Here is a 25,103-nt window from a genome sequence, read left to right as displayed (position 1 = left end):
TTCATAGCAATTATGCCTCCGTCATATTCTCCATTCGTACACGCACGCAGTCAAAGCCATGCTTCATCCATCGTTTCAAACTTACACGCGATCCACGCTCGAACGACGTCCTCCAAGACCAATCTTTTCTTTGCCATCCATCCATGGCCGCAAGCACTCGGGAATTGTGACAGTCTTGGCCTCTTCATCCCACCCATTCTCCAAAATAGCTGCTATCACACGAGGGACAGCCAGGGCAGTACCATTGGAAGTCCAGGGGAAGGCGAGCTTTCCATCAATGCGTGTTCGTGTGCCAAGGCGGCGGGTTTGGTAGTCGGTGCACATACTTGCTGATGTGACTTCACCCCAGTTGTCGCGACGGCTGGGGAAAAAAGCCTCCATGTCAATCTTGCGAGTGGCTGATGCGCCGAGATCGTGGGAAGGCATAGAGAGAATACGGCAGTAAAGTCCAAGTGAAGACAGGATCTCGGTCTGCAAGTCGAGAATCTCGTCAAAGAGTTCTTGGGCTATATCCTCATCGGGTGCTGTCCATGCGAACATTTCCACTTTGGTGAACTCGTGTACTCGGTATAGACCCTTGGTGTCAGCACCACGGGCTCCAGCTTCGGCGCGATAGCAGCGAGAGACGGCGACTCGCTTCAGAGGTAGGTCTTCAGAATCAAGGGTAGTGTTGGCCTTCATTCCTGCTAGGGCGATCTCAGATGTTCCAGTAAGGCACATCTCGGGAACACCCCGCTCAGCATCTTCGGCTGACTGGGCGATAGTGTAGACTTGTTGCTCTCCGTTCAGGTCGCGAGGCTGGAATCCACAGGCAGCCCCAATGTGGCTATAGACCATGCTAGGAGGTGATACTTGCGTCCAACCATGACGGGTTGCAACGGCGAGGGCATATTGAACCAAGGCTTGCTCCAGTTGAGCAGCCTCACCCAGAAGATAATACCAACCCCAACCGGAAGCAGTAGCAGCGCCAGCAAAGTCAAAGATACCAAGCTCGGAACCGATGTGAACATGAGATCGCCAGATTTTATCCTCAGGTGATTCCTTAAAAGTGGGTGGGTCGTTGATGTAGCTCATAACCTCAAAATCGCTTCCCTTTGGAGTATCAGGATGAGTGAGATTAGGTAACTCGAGCGCCAACTCCTCCATTTGCGTAACGGCCTGCGATTCTCCCTTTTCAATTGCCGAGAGATCCTGTTTGAGTTGTCGCGCCTCCTCCTGGATCTGCTCACGGGTCAATTGGCGCACTTCCTTGAGATCCTCATCATCGCTGCTCGTCGCCGGGTTCGCAAGCTGTCTCCTCAACAAATTCGACCTCTCGCGCAATGCGCGACCCTGCCGCTGAAGATCCTGCCATCTCGCGTGAAGTTCTAGAATTTTAGCTGGGTTTTGCGCCTGGTTGCGATAGTTGCGCTCCACGCAAGTCTGCTGATAAAGTTCTGCGTGTTGTCTGATGTGTTTGATATCGACGATGGGTTTTGGCGCTGAAGGAGGCCGCTTCACATCTGCGAAACTACGAGCCAGTATTGGGTTGAGCCTCGGGTGTAGAGCGCGACACCGTAGACGCGATAATGTCCTGTTCATGGTGGATGTTGAATTGGTGAGCAGCTCATATGAAGCATGACTGAGGTACTAAGCTAGACTGCCTGATCAGCGAGTTTGGAGCTTGACGTCGGCTGCCGAAGCTTAACAGTGGAGAGCTTGCTTAATGCAATTACCCGAGCGAATAGACTACTATACGGGCCATCACGGAATGGGACATCGATGTTCAAGTATTCATTCACTTGTTCTTGGCAAATAGACAAACACTGCAATTGGGCCAATTATGTTGATCTCATCGTAAATCGGGTATTTGGTTGCCTACTAACCTAGCCTACCTCATCCAGTTCTCTGTCCACACCACCAACATATTCCTCATCTCATCTCATCTCATGATGTCTCTCAACGTTGAACCTCCTACAGGTAACCCCATACACCTAGAGTCCAGTTTCCGTGATGTCCTCCACCTCCCCGAGTATATCCTCCTGCCTGCACGCTCTGTCTGTGTTGTGCCTTGAAGTCCACCTCGCTAGGCCGAGAAGCTCCATTGGCGCCTTGTGCGAGCCACGACTCACGATCAATAACTGCCATGGCAGGAATTTTCAACTGACAGAGTAGACTACCTCCGATCCACGGCCCAAGAGTATGGATCACCCGGATTTGGCCCTTGAATTGTGGAATTGTGGCCCGCTGTCGTACAACCTTGGCTTCTATCGGGTCGTGCTCTGCCTTTGAATCGGCTGCGTTCTTGGGGGATTTGCGTTGTTCGTCTTCACCTGGTGGTGATGATGATGATGGCGAGCCTTCTGTAGGAGAAGTGGCGCTGGACTGCTGATGGATCCTAGCACTATTGCGATTCTTGTCCACAACCTTTCCGAACACTGGCTCCCATCCCCTCTTGTTGACGATAGCTGTGAGATCGTCAACAATCCGTTGCTTGATGCCTAAGATATTGGAGCATCCTCCTGTGAACATTATGCGCGACATGCAGATTGCGCGTACATCCAGTGGTAATTGTAAAAGATGTCTATACAATAGCAAGTGCAGCGGTAGTTCATCGTCGTCAAATGTCGCTCGGTCTGCTAAAGGGTCGAAGAAGGTATCGTCGCAGACCTCTGCAAGCTTCTCAAAGGGAAGCTCCACTGTCAATGGGCGACGACTTGTGTTAACGGGTATTTGGGCGACCCCTGTTGGAATACCAGCTTGCGCCGACTCAGCTTCGATCTCTTCTTGCTCGTCAACTGTTTCCAGCTGGGTCGACTGTCGCTGGGATGATCGAAATTCTGATGGCTTGCACCACATCAAACGACACATGATGTCTTCGCATTCTTCAAAGCCTAACGCTCTTTGTTTGGTAACATCATGTTCACCTGGTATTAATGGCTCGATGGTTTTGTAAAGCGTGTCTAAAAGTGCTCTGCCACCTCGGACTGTACGTGTTGTCTTGACTTCCCGGTATTCGTAGACACTGGTGATGACAGTTTCTGCCCAGCCCATATCTATCACCAAGGCCGATCTGACACCGGCTGAGATGGCCGACATGGATGGTGTTGACATGAGAGAGATAGTTGGTGACTGAAATCTGCTAAACAGGGTATCCAAAGTGGCTGTCAACAGTGGAAGAGGTACTCCAGAGTCCAAAACTAGCCCGAGTCTTCGTGGTCTGGAATCGATAAGCAAGTACCTATATGCCTGTAAGCAACTGTCCCTTGTGAGATTTATCCAAGACAAACTTTGAGAAAGCGTCATGTAGCACACGCTCCAGCTTATCCTGATATAGGCCAAGCTCTATATCTCTTAGATCATATCGCCAAAACTCATGTTCCTTTGACCATTGCAAGCCAGGTGACCGTTTCGGTTGTTGCCATCCTCTGAAGTCTCCAGCCCTTCTTTGATCTTCAGGACTGCATTGAAGAACGACTCTTGGAGATGTGTCGCCCGCAAATCCCACTCTGATATGGCGTGAGCCTAGCTCAACAACAATGAACTCGTCATCAGCACGGATAGTCGATGGTGAGCCGTAGGATGAAATAACAGATGAGCGATTCGGGGTATGTGGAGTCGATGGACTTGGCCCCTGAGGAGGACCTCCACGGATACTAGCCACGCTTCTGTGAGCAAGTGTAGACCCAGATCCAGAGGCCATCGCGAGTGAGATGAATTCTTCTGTGTTTCCTGCTTCTTCCCTTTGTTCGATGTTGGCGATGAGATGCCCTGGTCAGGGCGTACCTAGCCATGTAGCTTGTCTTAACGCTGGTTGGTTGAATGGCTATTTGAAGTCGGCGTTTTTAGCGCCGATCTGCCGTCTTCACTGGCTAAGAAAACAGTGGTCACTGGTAACTGCAGCGACGTGGGGCAACCTTGGACCGTGAACTTCAACCTACATCATCGACTATCGAATCAGGAGAGTTTGGGGCGGGTTGCTTCAAGGTCTTTCTGATGTTCAAATGGGTATCAAAGGGTGAGAATCGCGTGTTATGTATGGCAAACTTCCAGGCTAATTTCTTCAGGATCTACCAGGAGGTGGGCGAAGGCGAAAGAGTGGCTTTACTGAAACTCGCCGCCGAGTCACTAGAGAATAAGGGACGGCCATTGCGAATAGCGATTGATATTGCGATTTGGCAATTTCAAAATCAGGCGGCGCAAGGTACATCACAGCCACTGAGATACTGAAGCACTTCTCTAACACGGTCAGGCGGCACCAACCCCGAAATTCGAACTTTATTCTACCGACTCGTTCGTCTACTGGCATGTCCAGTTGAGCCTATCTTTGTTTTCGACGGTCCATACAAGCCTGCGGTCAAGCGAAACAAGAAATCCGGTCGAGGCGACTCCTTCGCCAATGCACAAGCGAAACGGTTAATTCGACTATTTGGCTGCAACACCCACGATGCGCCTGGAGAAGCTGAGGCGGAGTGCGCTCTGCTGCAGAAGCATGGCATCGTAGACATGGTTCTAACAGAAGATGTTGACGCTCTGATGTTTGGATGCACCAAAATGCTGCGTCAGTGGTCACCGGCATCAAAACGAGACACAACGCCGACGCACGTCTCTCTGTTCGACACTGAGAAAATGAAACTTGATCAACATGGCTTGGATCGCGAAGGCATGGTTCTTGTTGCTTTGATGAGCGGTGGCGACTACGATCCTAATGGGCTCCCCGGCTGTGGCATCAAAGTGGCTGTTGAAGCTGCCAAAGCTGGCTTTGGCAGAGATCTCTGTCGGTTGAAGGCAGTGGACAAAGAAGGAACAACAGCTTGGAGAAATTCCCTAATACATGAGCTTCGCACCAACGAGAGTGGTCATTTCAAGAGGAAGAACAAGGCCTTGGCGATACCGGAAACCTTCCCAGACTTCAAGGTTCTACGCTACTACACACATCCTGTTGTGTCTCCCAGGGAAAACATAGACGAGATCCGAGAGAAGGTTCATCTGAAAAGAGAGATCCAGTTTGAAGACCTAAGAGAGTTTTCTAGAGAGGTCTTTGGCTGGGATTACCGAGTTGGCGCTCTCAAGTTCATCAAGGTGCTTTCTCATGCAGTGCTTGTCCAGAAGTTGCAGGCTCTTGAAGGGCATGACAACGCAGACTACGTCAAAGGGATTGCAGGGTTTAGGTCCGATCTCAAGAATGACTTGGTGTCACAAGTTCGCATACAGCACATTCCGAGCGAAATTGTGCCCATCGATTTGTCCAAAGAGGAAGATGAAAAGATAGTGCAAGCTCGAGGTGGACTGGCACTGAACAGCGATGACGAAATCGACGACGCAGAGAACATCGAGGAATCCACGGCGAAACGGCAGCCGGCTCCTTTTAACCCTTCGGGGCGGCAAGGTGTTTGGACATTAGAAATACTGGCAAAGTCGAGGATACCAGAAGTGTTTGCAGACGCTCAGGTGGTGCAAAGGGCTGCAGAGAAGAAGAAACAGCAAATAAAGGAACCTAAAACGAAAGCAACCAGGTCCAAGCCTGGTCCGAAGACGGGGATGCCTGCTGGCGCGCTTAACAAGTTTGTGCGAGCAAGCAAACCTCATACTGTCTCTACTGTGACTTCTAAGACGTTGTCTAAGGAGAGAGAAATAATCACCTCGCCGACCCGACCGACAACATCCCGCCGCTTGCGAATACCGTCACCTCTGGAGCCAAGTAAGCAATCTGCGTCGACCTCGGGTAGCACCGTCAGGCAGACAACAACCCCTTGGACACTTGCCAGCTCACAGGTGACTCCTAGGACACGAAGGCCTACAAATGAACAGCAAGCGATTATCATCACATCTAGCCCGCCCTGTGCAGCTGACTCGCCTCCCCCTTCGCCTTCGCCACGGCCAAGGACTCGTGTGCCTGCCTCTCGCGACTTACCTGACCCGATGTGTGCGATTCCTGCGTCAAGTGGTTCTCCGCAAAGGTTGAAAGACTCGGCGTTGAACGCGAGGCGTGCAAAACCGCCGACCTCTTCTCAGTCCTCTGGACCTCCCAAGATGAAACAGATGTCCATGGACATGTTCACAAAAAAGTCCAAGAACACGAGTTCGTCTCAGACTTCTGCTTCAAGTTCTTTACTCTCAGCTTCCAAACAACAGCAGTCAAAATCTCAACTTAGTTTCGATGATGACTTTGATAGTGACTCGTCAACCGATCTTGCTCCCCTCTCCTCCCTCATCTCACGCTCCTCTGCATCCCCGAACAAACGACAACAGTCATCCTTACCACCGGACCGAAACGCAACCCCAAGTCCTGCACCTGCGCGGAAGAAGAAGTTACTCATCCCAAAGGCCAGCGCCATGGGTTTCTACGAAGAGGTGGAGGTCGACGCTGAAGAGCGCGACGAGCTGATGGCTAGGGAGACAGCAGCTCTAGAGCGCAGAGGAGTTAAGGCTAAGATTTTTCGGACGAGCGATGTTGGATTTATAGACCTGACACAGGATGATTAGGAGCATATATACACGAAACAGCATGGGCACGGCGTTTTCAGGTTCGATTTCAGGCGCTACATAGCGGGTAGCATATTCACGATCCATCACCTCTGGCATCGTTACGAAGAATCGACATCAATATACTCATTAACACAGTTTGCAGGTTCCAGAGCCACGTTTCTCGTCATGCCCACAGAGTGACTCTAGTACACGATCTGAGAGGCTACTTGATTCATTTCATGCATCCTTTTGAAATCGAACTTATCTGAGGGTATTCAGACATGAGACAATTCCATGTAACAGTTAATTCACGTATACATGCATTCATTTACAAAACTGGTTTACGTTGGCAACTCCTCATGTCGTTTGTGGGACCAGCCTACACATAGATGCAGAACGCGCATTTTGGCCAGCTTCTGGTTTCATCAATGAGCGCATCTATATCTGAATGACATGACGTCGCGAAAAGCAGTGACTAAATAATCTAAAATTAAAGTGAATCAGAGCTTCAGAAATAACCTCAACTCGTTTTCTACAGCCAGGTTCATTAAAATTGTGAATGAAGACACTAACAGCCCTACGAGATGCTATTTCGAACTCCGGCGCTTACACCTGGTTGGTCAAAAATAGCATCGCGGCTAAAGCTCCGTTTAACATAGCACAAGCGCCTGGCTGGGTCTTTGGCCTAGTAATAAGCGACCCTAGCATACGAAAACGAGATCCTGCTTGTTTTTGGGGGGCTTACTTGAGTGAGCTGAAAGATGAGAGAAGCTTACAGAAGTTGGCCGCGAGCTGGAGTTAGTTTTCAGCATTTGTTCAGATGCTGGACACCCTGGTAGGTTGATTGTTGAGTCTTTGCCGCACAAGCTACAGAACCAGCGTCTTCCTTTAAAAGAAATATACCAGCCTGCATTAGTGGTGTTGTTTATGTTTATCTGAACAATTTAATGGATCAATTTTCTGCGCATTAGATGACTCTAGCTCTCTTTTATTCCATCCATCGTGAAGCCTCTATTTCAGTGGAGACCATTTCTTGGCCACTTAGCGTTGGTATTGAGGCCCACTTAGAGCCCCGGCTCGTAGTGCAAGGCCTGAAACAACGTTTCGACACAGGACAACCAATCGTGCTCCGTCTCAACCCCGGTCTTGAGATTCAAATATAACAAACCATCCAGCGATGGCGCCCAACGTTCAAGACGACAGCGCTTGCGGATGAAATCGCACGAGCACCAGGCTTAGGCGCTGACCTGGGTCGACTGGTCTGAGTCGCTGCGACCTGTTGCTGCCCATCGGGGGCCCTCCACACAGAGCAAGGAACCGCTGAAACCGAGTCTGAATAGAAGCAGCTCGCGGCCAGGCACGGCGGCCATGACACGGCAGCGCTGATGGTTCTCTGCATTTCTGACACTATTGACTGCCCGAGTGGAGCCCAGCATCAGGGTAAATCGTTGACGCGATTCGATGCGGGAAACGATCGAATCGTGAGTCGCCTCCTTTTTGGTTGGCTCTCCAGCTTCACATCCATGCCATGACGAGAAACCGCATGCAGGGGCCAACCAAAAGTTTGTTGTGCAGGTCGCATCGTTTCCAACAAAGAGTGTGACTGATGTGTGCATAGGCAGTAGCTCTTAAAGTCTGCCTGTGCCAGCTGTTGAGGTGGCAAACCCCTCCCCATTTCCTTATTGTTCTCCGTTCATTCAAACCCAAACAATGGTGTTCAATCACCTTCATTGACCTATTTTCCTATCATTAAACCTTCTCTTCTTTGACTTCCTCTTGTTCACCTATTGACTGTTCGGACTGGTTCCAATATCACATACACTTTCTCATTTGTGCAAGCTTCGACTCACTTATAAACCAACTCACTGATAACTTTCACTTACATCCGACAAACTTCACTTCACTGTCGTGACTATATCTTCGATTCAAAAGTTTCTACACGACTCAAATATCACACTTTCCTACTTCAAAGTAAGTCCTTGAGTTGCCTACCTTAGGTATAACAAGAAAAGCCTCGTCTAACCACTTCCCCTAGCCTTCTTCCTTCCTCATCAAAACTTCATCTCAATATTTTCTCGACCTTCAGTCGTAACTCAACAACATTTCATTCATTTTTCTTTACCTACCAAATACGCCATAGCCCGTCATGTTCGGATTTAGTCAGCGAGCCTGGGGCCCAGGCATGATCGTCCTCCAGATCCTGCGTGTTTTCACGATCATCAGCCTCCTGACCGCCGCTGCCTCTTGTTGGGTCCTCATCATCAAGATCAACACCTCCCAAGGCTGGTTCTTTTTCGAGGCTCTCTCTCTCGCGATGATGAGCTCAGCCACCATATTCCTCGTCATTTCCGAGTTGCCCTTCTGCAGAGCGTATTTCGCCAATCATTGGCCCGTATTCTCTGATGAACACGGCCTCTTTTGGCTTGGAATCGGTCTGATACTGATTGGGACGAACCTCCTCGGCAAGCTCAATTCGTCGGACTATAGTGTTGATGAGTTGGGCCTTCCTTTCTGGCGACTTATCGTGTCCGCTGGCATCCTGACCTCCATCTTCGGCGTTGTGAACCTCATCTGCACTTTCGCCTTCCGAGGTGTTAACGTCAATGCTCGCAAGATTCGGTCCAATGGATCCCTCGCGGACGATGAATCGTTCGGCAAGCCCCAGTCTAACTACAGCGCATCATTTACTAATGAAGATCGACCCAAGAATACTTTCAAGAGATTCTTTTGGGACAGGAAGAACGAGTCCACACCCCGACGACCTACCATAAGTCAGCCTATCACTCGGGAGCGTGACCTTGAGCGTAATGCCCCTCCTCCTCCTCCTCACTACGAGCATCAAGAACCCTCTTCCCTCGGCCGGCAGTCACACGACTCTGGCGAGGATCGCCGTAGTCCCATCGTCCCTGAAGTTCGTCGCCCAGACACAGCCCTGCACCCGATGAATATTCGCCCTCATAGCCCAAGCATGTACTCGGAGGCGCACATGTCTCGGTTCTAGGAAGAATCGGCGCGCAAATAGGAGAAAGCGCGTAAAGCAGCGGAGGACAAGAAGCAATCGGCGCAGGCTGTGAAGAACAAGGAGAATGTGCAGTGCAACTCGGAAAATTGTAACTGCAAAGGATGCGTGCGTGAAGGAAAAAAGGTAGAAGGGCGTTAAGGCATTAGGAGTCAGCGATACCACGTTTTGGATTTATGGCTTTCGTTATTTGTTTGCTAGCAGGGATACCATTTGCCAAACTTTCTTTACAGCCAGTTCAACAAATCATATTCAAACTCAATTGTGTTTCTGGGATTAATATTCATAAGGCCCATGTACTTATGCAGACTTGTTTCTTCTTAATCCACTGTTTCTCATCTTATGAACAGCCTTATGTCAAAGCGACTATATCGTAATGTTGAGAATCGAACTTTCAGGAGAACTTTGTGGAATTTGTATTGGTTTGAAGTTCACAATTGTAGGTCTTAAAGTTCAGGGCCTTTGGGGCTTACACGATAACCTCCTGGCGTAGCACGCACATTGCCCGACTATATTTGTCAGCCGGCAAGGAACACCCAATGCCTGTGGGAGTAAGGTTCAAAAGCCGTAGATTTAAAGGCGGCCTGCCATCCATTACATGATGTTCTTTTTCCTTCTCTCTCCTCTTCTTTCAGATGCATATCCTATCTATTTATCAGTAGTCAATACAAGGAACTCACAATCCTTGTGCAACAATAAAAGACTTTTTGGTACAAAAATAGATCAAGGAGTAGCTGTACATTCAGGGAAACTGTTCTATAAGCTGGCTTCTCTCCTTGGCTTTTTCTATTCAGGAGAAACCAGTCTCTTTGTTGCTTTTCCCTGCATTTGAATCGCGACTACTCCGTGCTCCGTCCCTGATCTATTGTTGAGTGGAGCCTCAGGCATCCGCAATTGTTGTTCCAGGCCCGACGCCAGCGGTTTCCGTAGCCTATCGCTACTAAGCTTGACCTGTGCCTAGCCCCAATCATCACCGTCACCATCACCATCTCTTTACCTCACACGACCAGTTGCGCTCGTCTCCATCACCGCTATCATGTCTGGAGACTCTGCTGAGGTGGCGGAGGATTACCGCATGGCCTTGGAGGATCTGTCCTCCAACATGCGCTTCGAGATTAGCAACCTGACAGTCATTGCTCGTGAGAATACTGAACATGCCCTAGCTATCGCCGAAGTTTTGCAACAACACATCCTCAAGGTAAGTTAGAATCTTGATGCGCAATATGAATGCGCACGAACAGTCCAATTCAATTCAATGCTAATTTTCGCGTAGGCGCCTCCGAACAAGAAACTTCCAGCTCTGTATGTACTCGATTCGATCGTGAAGAATGTCGGCACACCATACACTCTCTACTTCGGCCGCAATCTGTTCAAGACCTTTATGGAGTCTTATGCAGTAGTCGATCAACCAGTTCGTCGAAAAATGGAGGAGATGCTTAGAACATGGAAGGAGCCTGTTCCTGGGTCAATGGACAGCAGGCCCGTCTTTTCGCACGAGTTGGTGCGTCCTATTGAAAATGCACTCTTGAAGGCACGCGCCGTAAGCATGCCCCAAGCGGGAATGATGCCTGGGCGACCGCGATCTGCCGTGCCTCATCGTGATACTCCGACACCGCCGGGGACGAGATACCCTCCAGGCCATCCAGCCCAGCAATACACTTCAAATGGAGGACAGTCATTGAGCAATGACATTCGGAATCTAATTGTTGCCACGCAGGCGGAAGCCTCGCGCAATCCCCAAAATGTTGATGTTCAGACTAGATTAAGAGCACTTCATGAGCTGCAGGGCGTTGTGAACAGCACTAGCTTGCCTCCGGATCAGCTTGAACTCATTAAGAGACGAGTAACTGAACTTGCTGCCGTAAACATGATGGCGCCTCTGACTCAAAGGCCTGCACCTACTCCTCCTGTGCCCGTCCAAGCACGCCCCATGCCTCCAGTGTCCGTAGCCCTTCCTCCGTCTGCAGCTCCGGCTCCAGCGCAAGAAGGTGTGACGCTTGATGCGCTCTTTGGCCCGGGAGCCTTGGCCGCCTTGATGGCAAGAAAGTCGGCTACACCTTCGAGCTCAACACCGACTCCTCAGCCTCCTCAGGTTCGTCCTGAACCACCAAAGCCACCTATGCCAAACATGTCTGCAATGCCAGCCATGGCCCCTATGCCAGCAATGTCGATACCGACGATACCTGGGATGACTCCAATGCCTACGATGTCCCAGGCACCAGCACCAGGGCCAGGGCCAGCAGCAAACGCAGCCCCTTGGAGTCTTCTTGATCAACTACGAAAGTCAGGCCTACTCCCTCCTGCTCCTTCAGCAACGCCCACGCCAGTTCCAGTACAAGGGGGTATCAATGTGGCCGCTCTCAAACAACCCTGTCAGCCTTCTTTGATCAGGGCGCTACATAACGACCTGGGCCAACCTTGTACCCAGTGTGGTAGACGGTTTCGAGACGATCCAGTTGGAAAAAAGCAGAAGATTGCTCATATGGACTGGCATTTCCGTGTCCACCAGCGAACCAACGAAGCCGAGAAGCGAGGTATGCACCGGAGTTGGTACGTTGATCAACGCGTAAGTCACACTACCTCCTCACAATACAAAATTACTAACAACAGTACAGGACTGGCTCAAGTCAAGAGAGGCCGTCGACGTCGACCACCTCCCCACGACTGAGGATGTTGCCGCTCAGGCCTCAAAGGCATCCGAGGCTGCTAAGCCAAAGTACATTCTTGTTCCTGATGCATCTCGCCGTGTCAACACCGTTTGCCCAATCTGCCAGGACAAGTTTGAGAATAAATGGCTCGATACGGCACAAGAATGGGTATGGCTAGACACAGTTTTAGTTGGCGACCGAGCATACCACGCATCATGTCATGCAGAAGCAACACGAGACCGTGAAAACACACCAGTACTAGGCAAACGCAAGGCCGAGACAAGCATAGCATCACCTAAAGTGCGATCACTCAAGACATCAGCGTAAAGAAATCGAACATCGGTACAGCATTGAGATGCAAATATATATCGGCATGGCGGCCCAGGCGTTATGGAACGAGCATGAAAGGGATTGGTGGTCGTTGAAGCATTATCATGGAGTTATGTTAAGGGTTTTTAGCAATTTAGTCAACGGGGCTATTGAAAGGGCTGTCGCCATAGCCAAGATAAACCAATGCAATCTTTTGATTCTAAACTGTTCATAATGTGTAGTGAAATGTCGTGAAACTGTATGAAGGATAGATGACAGCGGTAGACGGCGGTAGTACGGAGTACAGACTAGCAAATACCGATTATATGGATCCGAGAGCGGCCCGTTGTTCGGGGATTGGTCCCCACGATTTGAACACGGGCTTGCTTGTTGCACGCGTTTTAGTTAGTTCAGGTACGGTCCACTCTATTTTGTTCACTTCCAGTGGTCGAGTCTTAGCTTTCACCTCCAAGCTCCATTCCCTTCGATGCATGACCTGACCCTAATCTACCAACCAACCGATGCCAGCTCACCGCAACCTAACGTCACCTACCAAGTCGTATAGCAAACCAAGCCAACCTCGCCCTTTGTGATTCGGTGATCGGCACGACTACAGCGACCATGGCGGTCGACTGCCCCATCTGCAACAAGCCTGTCAAATCCTCCGAGATCAACAGCCACATCGACTCAGGATGCGAGAGCTTCATCATAGACAAAGAGAAGGCCCCGACACCGCCGCAATCACAGACGCCACAAAGTAATTCTCAAAAACGAAACGCTTCCAACTTCTTCTCTACGCCCGCGCCAAAACGACAAGCTGCCTCTGAGAACCGAATAGCGACTCCTGTGAACGGAGCATTACAGCCTATAGCAGGGAAGAAGAGGACTTTCGAGGAGGGCCCGGGTCATGGAGCAGCAAGCTCAAATAGTGCGGAAGAGACGACAAACGGCGAGAATGCCAACGGAACGAGTACTTGGTCTCCGAATACGGAGCAAGATGGAAGAGTGGTGAAGAAGACAAAGACAACACGAGCTGCGCCCTTGGCCGAACGAATGCGACCACGAAACCTCGACGAAGTATGCGGACAAGATCTAGTTGGGCCAAACGGTGTGCTGCGCTCTCTTATCGAGTCGAACCAAGTACCCTCAATGATTCTTTGGGGTGCTTCAGGCACAGGAAAGACAACAATAGCACGATGTATCGCTCGCATGGTCGGTAGTCGGTTCATCGAACTCAATGCGACAAGTACAGGAGTCAGTGAGTGCAAGAAATACTTCCAAGAGGCAATGAACGATCTTGCCCTCACTGGTCGCAAGACCATAATCTTTTGTGACGAGATTCATCGCTTCAACAAAGCCCAGCAAGACGTGTTCCTCAAGCCTGTTGAGGCCGGTACTGTGACGCTCATCGGCGCGACTACAGAGAACCCTTCTTTCAAGGTGGCAAATGCTTTGCTCTCCCGATGCCGAACCTTTACGTTGCAGTCTCTTACAACAGAGGATGTAGTACGCATTTTACAGCGGGCAATCAAGGAGGAAGAATCAGTTTATCCGCAAACACCATTATTGGACGAAGCTATGGTGACCTACCTGGCACGCTTTGCGGATGGTGATGCTCGTACTGCATTGAATCTCCTCGAGCTCGCCCTTTCGCTCACAACCCGCGAGGGTATCACACAAGAAGATATCAAGGCCGCCCTTACCAAGACTCTGGTCTACGATCGTGCAGGGGACCAACATTATGATACTATTTCTGCTTTCCACAAATCAGTCCGTGGAAACGATGCAGATGCCGCACTCTACTATCTTGCGCGCATGCTCCAATCCGGCGAGGACCCCTTATTCATCGCCCGCCGCATGGTTGTCATTGCCTCCGAGGACGTTGGTCTGGCGGATAACACCCTCCTGCCACTTGCGACGGCAACATACACAGCCACACAACAAATCGGCATGCCAGAAGCTAGGATCCCTCTGGCGCACTGCACTGTTGCGCTATGCAATGCGCCCAAGAGCACAAAGGCCTACCGTGCTCTCAACAATGCCTATGCAGCCCTACGCGAACCTGGTGTGGCCGGTCTTCCAGTGCCTCTACACTTGAGAAACGCTCCTACAAGACTCATGCGTGACATGGGATATGGCGCTGAGTACAAGTATCCACCCAACTACCGTGATGGGCAGGTGAAGCAGACCTATCTACCCGACGAACTTGTCGGGCGTCGATTCGTTGAGGACCGGGATTTAGGAACAGAGGTTGATCCAGATCTTGAGATGGGTGGGACATAGTTATATGAATGGAATCTGGAATAGACTGGATGGCATAAGGAAATGGATAAAAAGCGTGGTTTTGCATTGTCTCAGGAGTAAGGATAAGGTTGGTTACCCCCAGGGGTTTACAATACTGTACTATAAAGGTTGTACCATGGACTTGGAAACAGAGACTATCATTATCTCTGTGTGATTCTCGTTAACATATCTGTTCTCTTATGATACATAAAAGGCATGTACTTCCCGGCTTAACTACTACGTGAAAGACATGCATAGCAACTTCACCAAATGTTACAAGGTATCAATGATTTCTCCCATAAAGCTTTGTCCCATTAAACTACCTAAACCGATCTTCAAACCCGTGAAGATTTTATCAGCCATCTAGGCCAGGTACCCAAACATAATCCCAGTCGTCTAAAACCCATAAATGGTACATTCAAGTAATAACATATTCAAACTCAAATCGTCCGTGGTATCAACACCTCCAAGAATTTCATGTCATTGCTCAACTTAAACCACACTATCCAACTTGTAAGGCATGGCACCTAGAGGACCGTTAGTATCTGACATTTGATTCAAGACTTGAAGATGACTTACCACCCATGCCGCCAAATGAGTTAATGCCTTGGGCCTGAGCTGGGAATCCACCAGCTGAGCAGGAGACCATGCATACACAGCTGCCATCGCCACCGATGGTACCCTTTCCAGGGACAACTCCTGTGGCTTCAGGGGCAGCGGGGGCCGGGGGAGCAGCCTCAGCAGGCTTAGACTCAGCAGGAGGTGCGGGAGGTGCAGGGGCAGCATCGCCGCCTGTGATGGGAGTAGCCTTGCCATCGCCATTCTGTTGGATGGCCATCTCCTTGAACTTGGCCTGAGTCTTCTCAGCAGTAGGGTTGATGGAGAAGACCATACCCTGACCACAGTGGTTGCCTTGCTTGCAGTAGAACCCTTCAAAGGTTAGTATGATAATCAAGACATGATCGTGTTTGCCACTTACAGAGAGGAGTGTCAACCATGACTTGCATAGCGACTTGGGGAGGAGGAGAAACGGTGTTGTTGGGGTTGGGCATGAAACCAGAGTCCATGCCACCCTCGAGAAGAGCACAAGGCTTGTCGAAACCAGACTGAGAGACGGTGTGGTTCTGTGACAGGAACTCGAAGACAACAGTGTCGCCAATGGGGATATTGTCAAGCTGCTCAGGCTGGTAGACTAGACCTCCTGGGCCACCAACAGTGACTGTGTGCTGTTGAGGGGCTGCAGGAGTAGCGACGGCCTCGCCTCCCTTGGTGACGGTCTCAGTAACTGTGACCTTTTCGTTGATGGTGGTTGTCTCGGCACCAGCTCCAGGGTTCGCCCAGATGATGATGATCTCGGTCTTTGAGATCTTGTGACCTCCCGACACGACCTTCTTGTGTCCGTTGAGAATCTCTGCAGGGAGAGCGTATCCAGCAGGCATGGCCTCTGCAGGCACAGCTTCCGCAGGTACAGCTTCAGCAGGCATAGGGTGATCCCGTCGTTCAGGCTGAGCAAAGTCGAGGAAACGCGCCATGGTCAAGGGCGCAAAGGCGGCGGCCACGGCCAGACTAGTTGAGGCTTTCATGTTTAAACTTGAGGGTATTAAAGTGGAAAAGGAAAAAGATTGCGAGATGCTCGAGTCGAGATGGGAGATCGATCTAGCGATTAAGAGACTAAGTAAGTAGTAGTAATAATGAAGAGGGCCTGCCTTCAAAGAAAGGAATTCTCAAGTGCAAAAAGAATGAAGCACAAGAAACAATTGAGTGAGAAAGAGATGGAGATATGGGGATGGGACGTTTGTTGACAATCGTGGTACTGCTGTGCCCTTATTATACCTTGCCATGCTTCTCACGAGCGAAACTGTTTAACGCCTGTAACCCCCTGGAAAAGACAAGCCCTCAAACACATTTTCGAAACACGGCCGCTGAAGAAGCCGAATCTTAGCTTTGCTCGCTTCGGTCTGTCTAGATCCGATCATCAACTATAGAGTAGACTCATAACTACCTTACACTAGAGGTCGGGCTCCCTGTGAAACGCTTGTTGATGCGGGGGTGGTCTCTGTGACAGGTCCGTCTCGGATCACGTTTGGTGTTTTGGAGTTTTACCCTTTTGCGCTGTTCCTAGTGCCAAGCGAATAATATGCGACACATAATGATTGGGGTGGCTTCTTACGTAGCGGCCGGTATAGGCCTAAACGTGCTTAATTAAGTCTATATAGGGTCGTATCAACCAACGTTAACAGGGGCTGCTCTTGTTAGTGGTGAGACGTCAAAGAGACAGGTCAGACAAAGCCAAGAACGGGACTTGGCTACTCCGTGAGTGCTCAGAGTCCAAGGCCCAGCCACCTGCGGCTCCTATTATACCACAATTACAGCATGATATCGTCGACCCGATGCTCACTGATGAAGCCAAGAAGGGCCAAGCTATTAAATACATACGCTTATACTCGCCGTTTGAGCGGCACCGAGGCCGTTTCACCATTGATCGTCAACGGTGAGGTTTCATCGACATAGTATACATAGTCTCATCCGCGATAGACCCTTCCAGGCACAATAATTCGGACGACAAAAAGTTTATCTCCTTGCAGGGCTTGAGACCTAATATGTGGCCTGCCTTAATCACTTTGCGTGTATCATTGGTGTTGCTATGGATGCTTAACTGATAACCATACTCTGCGCAGTATTGTATTGTATCCACAGAGAAAGAGACCTGCCTGCACCGTACTTAGCGCTGGTATAGTCTCTTGGGTCACAAATTGCGGTCGCTATATCTTGACATGATATGAACTTACAGCCAAGTCTCTAAAGTCTGACCTTGGCATCTTGAGGCCTCTCGTTTCGACGGAAACGCCACGAACCTCTCTTGAATCCATCCGTTCTCTTCCATCCATGAACATTTCCACGTGAATCGGCGGCCGATCTTGCATCGTAGCATCAACGGCAACAGCCCGACCGAGAAACCCATGCGTATGCCATGACTTTCTGTGACAAAATTGGGGATGACTACCGCTCTTCCGTGTTTCAAGGATGCAAAATTGTTTCTTCGCTTACGAACCATCCTACTTCTGCTGAGCTTGCTGTTGCCCTTCGTACAACCCTGTGTAGTACCCAGCATAGTACCATGACATAAGGAGTTTCTTGAGGCTTTCGTCCTGGACTGTGTGTTTTGATTAGTCCTATATGACAAGAAATACCATTCAAGGATCTTGACTTACCGGAACCTAGGACAGTTTGTATAGGAAATGAGGGAGTCCCATGGGACGCGATTGGCTCCTTAGACTCATTGCGCGATGATGGGATCTCCTAAGCTTCCATGTTAGTTGTCTGAGCGTATGAAGCCAAGATTCTCATGGCACAGATCAACATAGCCAAGCCCACCTTGTTTTGTTCTGCTGCTCCCGATTCCAACTCAATCTCTTCTGTTTCTGTAACTTGGGGTTGCTCAGATCCAGACTCAGCCTCCGCCTCGGCTCTTTGTTCACAAGTTAGCCGAGTGAATCTCACCTCTTGAGGATTCAACTTACTGATTTTGAGGCTCCAGCTCCCGTACACTTCCGCCCTTAGCATGAATGCTGTGATATTTCTGCAGTCTGTTAGCAACCGCTTGCGATAAAGAGAACCTACTTACCTTGTACTCTTGTAAGGCTTCGTTCCAAGAGTCAATCAGGGCAGAATCATCCCATATCTCCTCTTGTGTCAGTTTCTCTTGCTTTTTTGACATCTTGTGCAATCAAATCTCGAACTACGTAGATGGAGAGCTCTGGGTGCTGAACTGTTAGGTTGTGTTTAAGAAGCCTCGTTTCAGATGGCTGAGGTCAAAGAGTTATTGTCTGCTTAGTTCCTATTTCACAGGAAGCTTAAGTGTCCAATATGAGTCGACAATATTCAGTGAAGAATATAAATTGAGTTGCCAGGCAATGGTTGATGAGGTACGCTGTAGATTGGTCTTATTCTGTATGTCACAGTGCTGCCCGAATTGTAAGCTTCAGAAGCTACAGACACTTTTTAGTGGACCAAGCCGCTGAAAGGACCCCAACCCCCACTACGATAAACTGATAGTGCACGCGATTCCTCACCGCCCAGAGCAGACATGGCAGAATCCCAATTTTTTTCAATGGTCCACGCATCTTTTTCTGCGGGAGTCTAGGTTTTGAGAATCTAGCAACAAGGCAACCAAATCAGACACAATGGCCCCAGAATTGAGAAAGAGAAAGTGTAAGTTACTCTAGAGTTACTAATCTTCATGCGCTGACGCTTCTTAGCCGTTTCGGACATCAAGAAGCCCAATGGCGCTGCCAAAGCTGCCCAGCCCAAGCGAAAAGGTAGAGATGTAATGCCCACGATATAGCTTTTCTTGTGTCGCTAACACAGCGTTTACAGCCCCCGAGGATGCGTCGCCTGTGTCGCTGAAGAAGCAAAAGTTTGTCAAGAAGACTGTTGTCACAAAAAAGACCGCTACCAAGCCGGCGCAAAAGTCCAAGAGCAAGCCCGAGGAAGTCAAGGTCGTCGAGGAGGAAACCACCACACTCGATATCCCCGATGAGTCTTCCGATTCTGAGGCTGAGGAGGGCAAAGAAGTTCAGGCGATCGTAAAGGAGCTGGACTCTGACGACGAGGACATCACCGAGGGCGACTCTAGCTTCAAGCAGGGACAGGATGTCGGCAAGATTCCCAAGGTCTCCAAGGATGTTCAGAAGGCCGCCAAGGCTTCCGACGAGGAAGCTGGAGTTATCTACATCGGCCGCATTCCCCACGGCTTCTACGAGCATGAGATGAGACAGTACTTTGAGCAATTTGGCCCCATCGTTGCGCTACGACTTTCCCGAAACAAGAAGACCGGTGCCAGCAAGCACTATGCTTTCGTCAAGTTTGAGGAGGCATCTACCGCCGAGATCGTGTGCAAGACCATGGATAACTACCTTCTGTTCGGCCATATCCTCAAGTGCAGAATGATCCCCAAGGAGCAGGTTCGCGATGATTTGTTCAAGGGTGCCAACCGACGATTCAAGAAGGTTCCCTGGAACAAGATGGCTGGCCACAAGCTTGAGAAGCCCTTGACCGAGTCTGCATGGGCGAACAAGGTTACAAAGGAGAACTCTAAGCGCGCAAAGAAGGCTGCTAAGCTTAAGGAGCTTGGTTATGAGTTCGATGCCCCCGAGATCAAGGACGTGCCAGCCCCCGCTGCTATTGAGAACGGAGAGAGCGAGACCAAGGCCATTGAGGATGCACCTGCTGAGAAGGAGGAGGAGCCCAAGGCTGAGGAGCCCGCTGAGGTCGTTGAGACGGTCGTCGAGGAGAAGACTGAGGTTATTACCGAGGAGAAGCCAGCTCCCAAGGGCAAGGGCAAGGCCGCAAAGGGCAAGGCAACAAAAGCAGGCAAGGGCCGAAAGGCAAAGGCTTGAGTACGGAATTGTTCAATTCAATTGGGATTCGGAGTTTTAAAGCGGCATAGACATAGTTTCAAAAAGATCCATGTATAATGAAACGAATGCAAGTTGGATCATCAGTCACGCGCTTCTTCTTTCTCTACAAAAAGGTTCTCAACCATGATATGTATGTACGCACATAAGCGAACCCATAGCACTCATAGGAAATAAAAGAGCAAGCAATGGGATTATGAAAGGCGGTTATAGTCTACTTCGCGCTCGATCGCGAAAAAGCCACGGGAAACAATGGTCTTTTTCAAAAATGTGATTGCGAAGGGTAAAAATATGTGAAGAAGAAAAAACGAGATTCGACGCGCGAGACAGATGAGAAAATAGCATCGTGAGGATCCACTCGAATATGACTAAGCTCAGTTTCACCTGGACATTCAACCAGAACACCTTGTCCAGCTTTTTGTGCTGTCAAAGTTGCTCAGAGCTAACTGGCTTGATTCGTTACAAAAATATTTGAATCAGCCTTGAATTCATATCTCAGTTAATTTTAGCCCTCGTCGTGGAGAATATCTTGCATACGAACCTGTAGATGTTGAGTTCAATTCACCAATGCTGATGATGGCGTCTCTTACACGGAACGTGGTATAGGAACCAGCTAATTGAGGGTCACTGATGGGCCATGTTGGGTTCACAGAGTAATAAAACCCCCTATTTCCTGATCAGACATATCACAGGAGTCACTCTGTATGGCATCTGGTACTGACTGCAGTTGCTAATAAGTGAGTCAGTGCAAAGGATGATGTTTCACTAAGACAGGAACAGAAAAGGACATTTTGTCCTCAGACCTGTGGTACAGAATTGGCAGTGTTTGGAAGAGATTCATATAATGAATCAGAGAGAGCTGAACCATGAGTTACTATTCCATTATATGTAAGTAGTGAACCATCATTCTCAGTCAGTGATTGGAGGCTATTCTCGAAACTAGATCCTGCAAGGTACGTGAACAGCAGCCGCAGTATATATAACACAATCGGCCATTGGCTTTTGAAAGTTAATAGCAGAATCTTTTCATGATCAAAATCATTTACTCATGCAACTGATATAATGCTACAGTAGTAGCCGGCCGACAATTCGGAGCCGACGTCGCCGGAAGATCAGCCGTTGAAACGTCTCGGAACTCCAGGGCACTTCCAGGCCAAGTCCACTAAATTCCACCAGGTAAGGTACGTCAGCTGGTGGCTGCTGACATGCAATTTGACCACCTACCAACGGAACCTAACACGAGGGAGGGTCAGTAATAATTACTGACACGTACCAAACATCCAATTCCCGTTTGTTCCTCTTAAAGCAACCTATAATCCATCCACAGGCGCTAGGATTATCTGCACGACATTGAACCTCTAGATCTGGGTCTGGATGCTCTATCCAGACTAAAAAACTCACCATGTCTTCCACCGTCGCAGCGAACCCGACCCAGGCGACGAATTCAGGTGCGTGCAATCCCTACCCCTGCCAATTGACGTGGAAATGGAGATTCGAGAACGTGTCCTAACCCATGGGGCCTCGCTTCCTACTCGTGTAGGGTCGTCAAAAAAGAAGAACAACAAGAAGAAGAAGAACGCCAACAAGAACAAGGCTGCTGAGCAACCTGTTAGTGGTAGTTCAGACCCTCAGCAGGGTTCGGATAAAGAGACACTCGAAGACGAGCCCGAGACACCCACTCAGCCCGTACGTAGTTATGATGCTCACCTCCCATATCATACAATTGCGCGCGCGCTGACATGCATCACCTCCGCAGGAAACTCCAGTCAATGCAGACGTAGACGCAGACGCAGACGCAGTCAATGCAGACAAAGTCGTAAACGAAGAAGCTCTCCCTGTCTACAGTAACGGGCATGCCGTAGAGCCCAAGGCTCAGAGCAACGGGCTCACACCCCCTCCGGTTGATGGCGAAAAGGAAAAGCCCGACGATTCAGATACCTCCGCCAAGCTTGAGGCCATGAGCCAGGAACGAGAGGCCTTGCGGGCCGAGGTCGAACAGCTACGGAAGCAGCTCGAGAACATCCAGGAGACACACAGCAACGAAGTCACACAGCTCAAGAGCGATCTAGAGGAGAGCAATGCCGCCAAGGAGAATGCCGAAGAGGAATACCAGACTCTTCTTGGGCGAGTTGAGAAGATCAAACAGACGCTGAGCGACCGGTTCAAGCGCGACAAGGCAGAGCTCGAAGAAAGCAAGGAGCGTATAGAAGAGCTCGAGGCGGAGAATGAGGAACTAAGAAACAACGCTGTATCGTCTGGAGACGACGTCGCCAAGCTAAAGGGGGAGCTACAAGATGCGACACGGGAGCTCAACACTCTTCGAAGTCGCAACAACCTATCAGCACAGAACTGGAGCAAGGAGAAAGAAGAACTGGTCCGACATGTCCAACATCTTAAGGAGGAGATGGAGACTACTGCAAACGCCATGGGCGAATGGGAGGTTATCGCCATGGAAGAGCGATCCATCAAGGAGAGCTTGGTTGATAAGGTCTCGGAACTAGAGGAACAAGTTACTATTCTGCGACAAAACTACGAGAGCGCCACTACAGAGCGAGAGAGCCAAACGACCCTTATCGAAAACCTACAGAACGCCCTCCGCGAAATCCAAGATGCTCGCAAGAAGGAGCTTCGCGATATGGTCGAGACTACCGAGGCGCAAGTTCAAGCTCTCAAGAAACAGGTGCAAGAAGCCGATGCTCGCGCAAAGGAAGCTGAAGAAGCCAAGCAAACGCTCTCACAGGAGCTTGAGCGAACAGCGCCGTATGAGAAGGAGGTCAAGGAGAAGAACCTGCTCATTGGAAAGTTGAGGCATGAGGCGATTGTGTTGAACGACCACTTGACAAAGGCACTGCGGTACCTCAAGAAGACAAAGCCGGAAGACAATGTTGATAGGTACGTTTGATATATGACGACTCATATGAAGCTTAATGCTAACAGCGGCTAGACAAATCGTCACAAACCATCTCCTCCACTTCCTCACACTCGACCGCGGTGACGCCAAGCGTTTCCAGGTCCTTCAAGTCATGGCTGGCTATCTCAACTGGACCGACGAGCAGCGAGAGCAGGCCGGTCTCGCTCGTCCAGGTACATCCTCTAATTCTCTCCGCCTACCCATGTCACCATTTACACGCACACCAAGCTCGCCATCTCTCAACACCGATCTCTTCAACGAGTCAACATCCGCCAAAGACAAAGAGTCTTTGTCTGAGCTATGGGCAAACTTCTTAGAGCGCAGCGCACAGGAGGGCGCTCTGGAAACACCAAGTAGGAAGGGTAGCACTAGCAGTGCTGCCACGGGACCAGTGAGGCCAGAGTCAACAAGGCCGGAGTCTAAGAGTTAATACTGAATATCGAAATTACGATGTGGAAATTACACTAAATGCATGTATTGAGTGGACACGGTGCATGTTTCAGGGAGAGCAGGGAGAGTATAACGCTCGACTGTTACAAGAGAAAGGATGAGATATGGTTTTCGTGGTTATTGAAGCCAAATTTCAACGGTCATAGACCTCTATGTAAGAATAGCTCTTTAGTAAGAAGGGTTGGGATAATACGCAGGAGGACGGATTAGATACTATCGTTGTCTGTCGTTTCTCCACGCAAGGAGTGCAATACATTCTGTGCATATCCTTCAGCGTCCCTCGTTATGGTCGCCACGTCAATGCGATTAGTCAATGCATCGTTGACTCCCTCCACAACCTCTCTTTCCTCCATGACCTCGCCCATGAGGCGCACTTCGTGGCTCCAGTAGGCATGGCTTCGTGATCGAAGATCCTCATCGCGCAGCGCAGTGTTCTTGACGATGCCGAGAGCGCTAAGCTTGCTCTTCACAATGAGAAGAGCACGTGAGGTTGCCTCGATGCGCTCCACGGGCGATGGAGGCTCGACGAAGGCGCGGTTTGTAGCGGATAGATATAGAAGCCAGCCAAGAGCTGCGTCGAAAGCTGCGAGGGTCACAAGACGTGCGACTCGAGCAGTCCAGTAAAAGAAGTCAACTTCCGACAGACGCAGAGCACGTGCGTTGGCTTGGTAGTTGTAAGAGTTGACAAAGTAGATATCGAGAGCCGCGATGGTCATGGCTGCCATTGTGGCCTTTGGTCGCCATTGGGAACCAGCTCGCCCTGTGAATGTTGGACTTGTAACGAAAGCGATGGCGAAGAGGTTTGCGATATGAGGCCACAGGAGTTGTGGGAGAGCATAATTGAAGAATGTCTTTGGTTCTTCTGAAGTGCAGAACGGGCAGTTCGCGAGTACTTCAGGTCCAAATTGCAAGTATAGCAGCCGGCTCTCCAGGTTGACAAATCTGCCCCTCAGCGCTTCGTCTTGCTTCGTGAGAACATTATCGGGTCTTCCAACTGCAACACGGTTGAATAGAACATCGACCGGGATCTGGAGACGGCTTTGGGTAGCAAGGAACAGGTTCTCGGGTGCGAACGGCGGTAATGTCTTGAGGATGTAGCTGATGATTAAGAAGGCCAGGAGGGCGAGCGCAACGCGGACTTTGGGCGGTACGGGAACTATAGGCGCATGCCGGGCTTGCGAAGAGGCCTTGACCGATCGATAGTATGATATGGCCTTTGGTAATAGTATAGGGCCAAAGAAGATAAGGAGGGAACGGATACTGATCAAGGTTAGTTGTTGTTTGTACACGATGTGTAAGTGGCTATCAAGAGGAATAAAGTCACAAGGACAAGTTTAATACTAGAGGATATACTTACGAGTCCCACGGGATCGCCATTATGGCGAATATCAAACCGAAATGGTCGTGATCCTTTGTTGGTTCTGAGGTGTTGAAGTTGAACACGTTTTGTTACAAGATTGAGACAAGGCTGATAAACGACGTCAGTTCAGGAACAGCTTCAATAAGGCAAAGGTGGCGCCAAGCCTAAGATACTGCCCGTAGGCCTGAGCCCACCTCAGGGACAGCGTCTGTCGGCCAATGTGGGGGCTTAAACTTTTGGTGGGGCCGGCGTCTCTTTT

The 25,103-nt window shown here is 49.8% G+C and overlaps 11 protein-coding genes across 11 annotated transcripts; 6 read left to right on the top strand and 5 right to left on the bottom strand.

The window, feature by feature from the left end:
- Positions 1 to 81: 81 nt before the first annotated feature.
- FMAN_12408 (uncharacterized protein) lies at positions 82 to 1,581 on the bottom strand (the record flags this gene model as incomplete). The annotated part of the gene is made up of 1 exon (XM_041834944.1): positions 82 to 1,581. One exon carries the CDS (start codon positions 1,579 to 1,581, stop codon positions 82 to 84), a length of 1,500 nt encoding a protein of 499 aa, XP_041685157.1.
- A 372-nt stretch (positions 1,582 to 1,953) lies between these two features.
- Positions 1,954 to 3,682, bottom strand: FMAN_12407 (putative actin-related protein RO7; the record flags this gene model as incomplete). Its single annotated transcript, XM_041834943.1, has 2 exons — positions 1,954 to 3,220; positions 3,270 to 3,682. The coding sequence occupies 2 exons, from the start codon at positions 3,680 to 3,682 to the stop codon at positions 1,954 to 1,956; spliced, it is 1,680 nt and encodes a 559-aa protein (XP_041685156.1).
- Positions 3,683 to 3,983: 301 nt separating this feature from the next.
- FMAN_12406 (uncharacterized protein) lies at positions 3,984 to 6,465 on the top strand (the record flags this gene model as incomplete). Its single annotated transcript, XM_041834942.1, has 3 exons — positions 3,984 to 3,997; positions 4,047 to 4,183; positions 4,232 to 6,465. The coding sequence occupies 3 exons, from the start codon at positions 3,984 to 3,986 to the stop codon at positions 6,463 to 6,465; spliced, it is 2,385 nt and encodes a 794-aa protein (XP_041685155.1).
- Positions 6,466 to 8,593: 2,128 nt separating this feature from the next.
- Positions 8,594 to 9,448, top strand: FMAN_12405 (uncharacterized protein; the record flags this gene model as incomplete). Its single annotated transcript, XM_041834940.1, has 1 exon — positions 8,594 to 9,448. The coding sequence occupies one exon, from the start codon at positions 8,594 to 8,596 to the stop codon at positions 9,446 to 9,448; it is 855 nt and encodes a 284-aa protein (XP_041685154.1).
- A 1,054-nt stretch (positions 9,449 to 10,502) lies between these two features.
- Positions 10,503 to 12,441, top strand: FMAN_12404 (related to PCF11 component of pre-mRNA 3`-end processing factor CF I; the record flags this gene model as incomplete). The annotated part of the gene is made up of 3 exons (XM_041834939.1): positions 10,503 to 10,664; positions 10,740 to 12,032; positions 12,082 to 12,441. The coding sequence occupies 3 exons, from the start codon at positions 10,503 to 10,505 to the stop codon at positions 12,439 to 12,441; spliced, it is 1,815 nt and encodes a 604-aa protein (XP_041685153.1).
- A 603-nt stretch (positions 12,442 to 13,044) lies between these two features.
- On the top strand, positions 13,045 to 14,706 carry FMAN_12403 (putative DNA-dependent ATPase MGS1; the record flags this gene model as incomplete). The annotated part of the gene is made up of 1 exon (XM_041834938.1): positions 13,045 to 14,706. One exon carries the CDS (start codon positions 13,045 to 13,047, stop codon positions 14,704 to 14,706), a length of 1,662 nt encoding a protein of 553 aa, XP_041685152.1.
- A 492-nt stretch (positions 14,707 to 15,198) lies between these two features.
- Positions 15,199 to 16,289, bottom strand: FMAN_12402 (uncharacterized protein; the record flags this gene model as incomplete). Its single annotated transcript, XM_041834937.1, has 3 exons — positions 15,199 to 15,233; positions 15,286 to 15,636; positions 15,686 to 16,289. The coding sequence occupies 3 exons, from the start codon at positions 16,287 to 16,289 to the stop codon at positions 15,199 to 15,201; spliced, it is 990 nt and encodes a 329-aa protein (XP_041685151.1).
- Positions 16,290 to 17,762: 1,473 nt separating this feature from the next.
- FMAN_12401 (uncharacterized protein) lies at positions 17,763 to 18,424 on the bottom strand (the record flags this gene model as incomplete). Its single annotated transcript, XM_041834936.1, has 5 exons — positions 17,763 to 17,860; positions 17,919 to 18,006; positions 18,082 to 18,175; positions 18,228 to 18,286; positions 18,332 to 18,424. The coding sequence occupies 5 exons, from the start codon at positions 18,422 to 18,424 to the stop codon at positions 17,763 to 17,765; spliced, it is 432 nt and encodes a 143-aa protein (XP_041685150.1).
- Positions 18,425 to 18,890: 466 nt separating this feature from the next.
- On the top strand, positions 18,891 to 20,105 carry FMAN_12400 (uncharacterized protein; the record flags this gene model as incomplete). The annotated part of the gene is made up of 3 exons (XM_041834935.1): positions 18,891 to 18,918; positions 18,966 to 19,025; positions 19,084 to 20,105. The coding sequence occupies 3 exons, from the start codon at positions 18,891 to 18,893 to the stop codon at positions 20,103 to 20,105; spliced, it is 1,110 nt and encodes a 369-aa protein (XP_041685149.1).
- A 1,420-nt stretch (positions 20,106 to 21,525) lies between these two features.
- Positions 21,526 to 23,464, top strand: FMAN_12399 (uncharacterized protein; the record flags this gene model as incomplete). The annotated part of the gene is made up of 4 exons (XM_041834934.1): positions 21,526 to 21,571; positions 21,664 to 21,809; positions 21,880 to 23,015; positions 23,068 to 23,464. 4 exons carry the CDS (start codon positions 21,526 to 21,528, stop codon positions 23,462 to 23,464), a joined length of 1,725 nt encoding a protein of 574 aa, XP_041685148.1.
- Positions 23,465 to 23,690: 226 nt separating this feature from the next.
- Positions 23,691 to 24,861, bottom strand: FMAN_12398 (uncharacterized protein; the record flags this gene model as incomplete). Its single annotated transcript, XM_041834933.1, has 2 exons — positions 23,691 to 24,744; positions 24,842 to 24,861. 2 exons carry the CDS (start codon positions 24,859 to 24,861, stop codon positions 23,691 to 23,693), a joined length of 1,074 nt encoding a protein of 357 aa, XP_041685147.1.
- Between the last annotated feature and the right edge of the window lie 242 nt (positions 24,862 to 25,103).

This window comes from Fusarium mangiferae (genome assembly GCF_900044065.1).
Source record: "Fusarium mangiferae strain MRC7560 genome assembly, contig: FMAN_scaffold009, whole genome shotgun sequence".
In the NCBI taxonomy this organism is placed as follows: Eukaryota; Fungi; Ascomycota; class Sordariomycetes; order Hypocreales; family Nectriaceae; genus Fusarium; species Fusarium mangiferae.
This window is presented reverse-complemented; position numbering and strand designations above follow the sequence as displayed.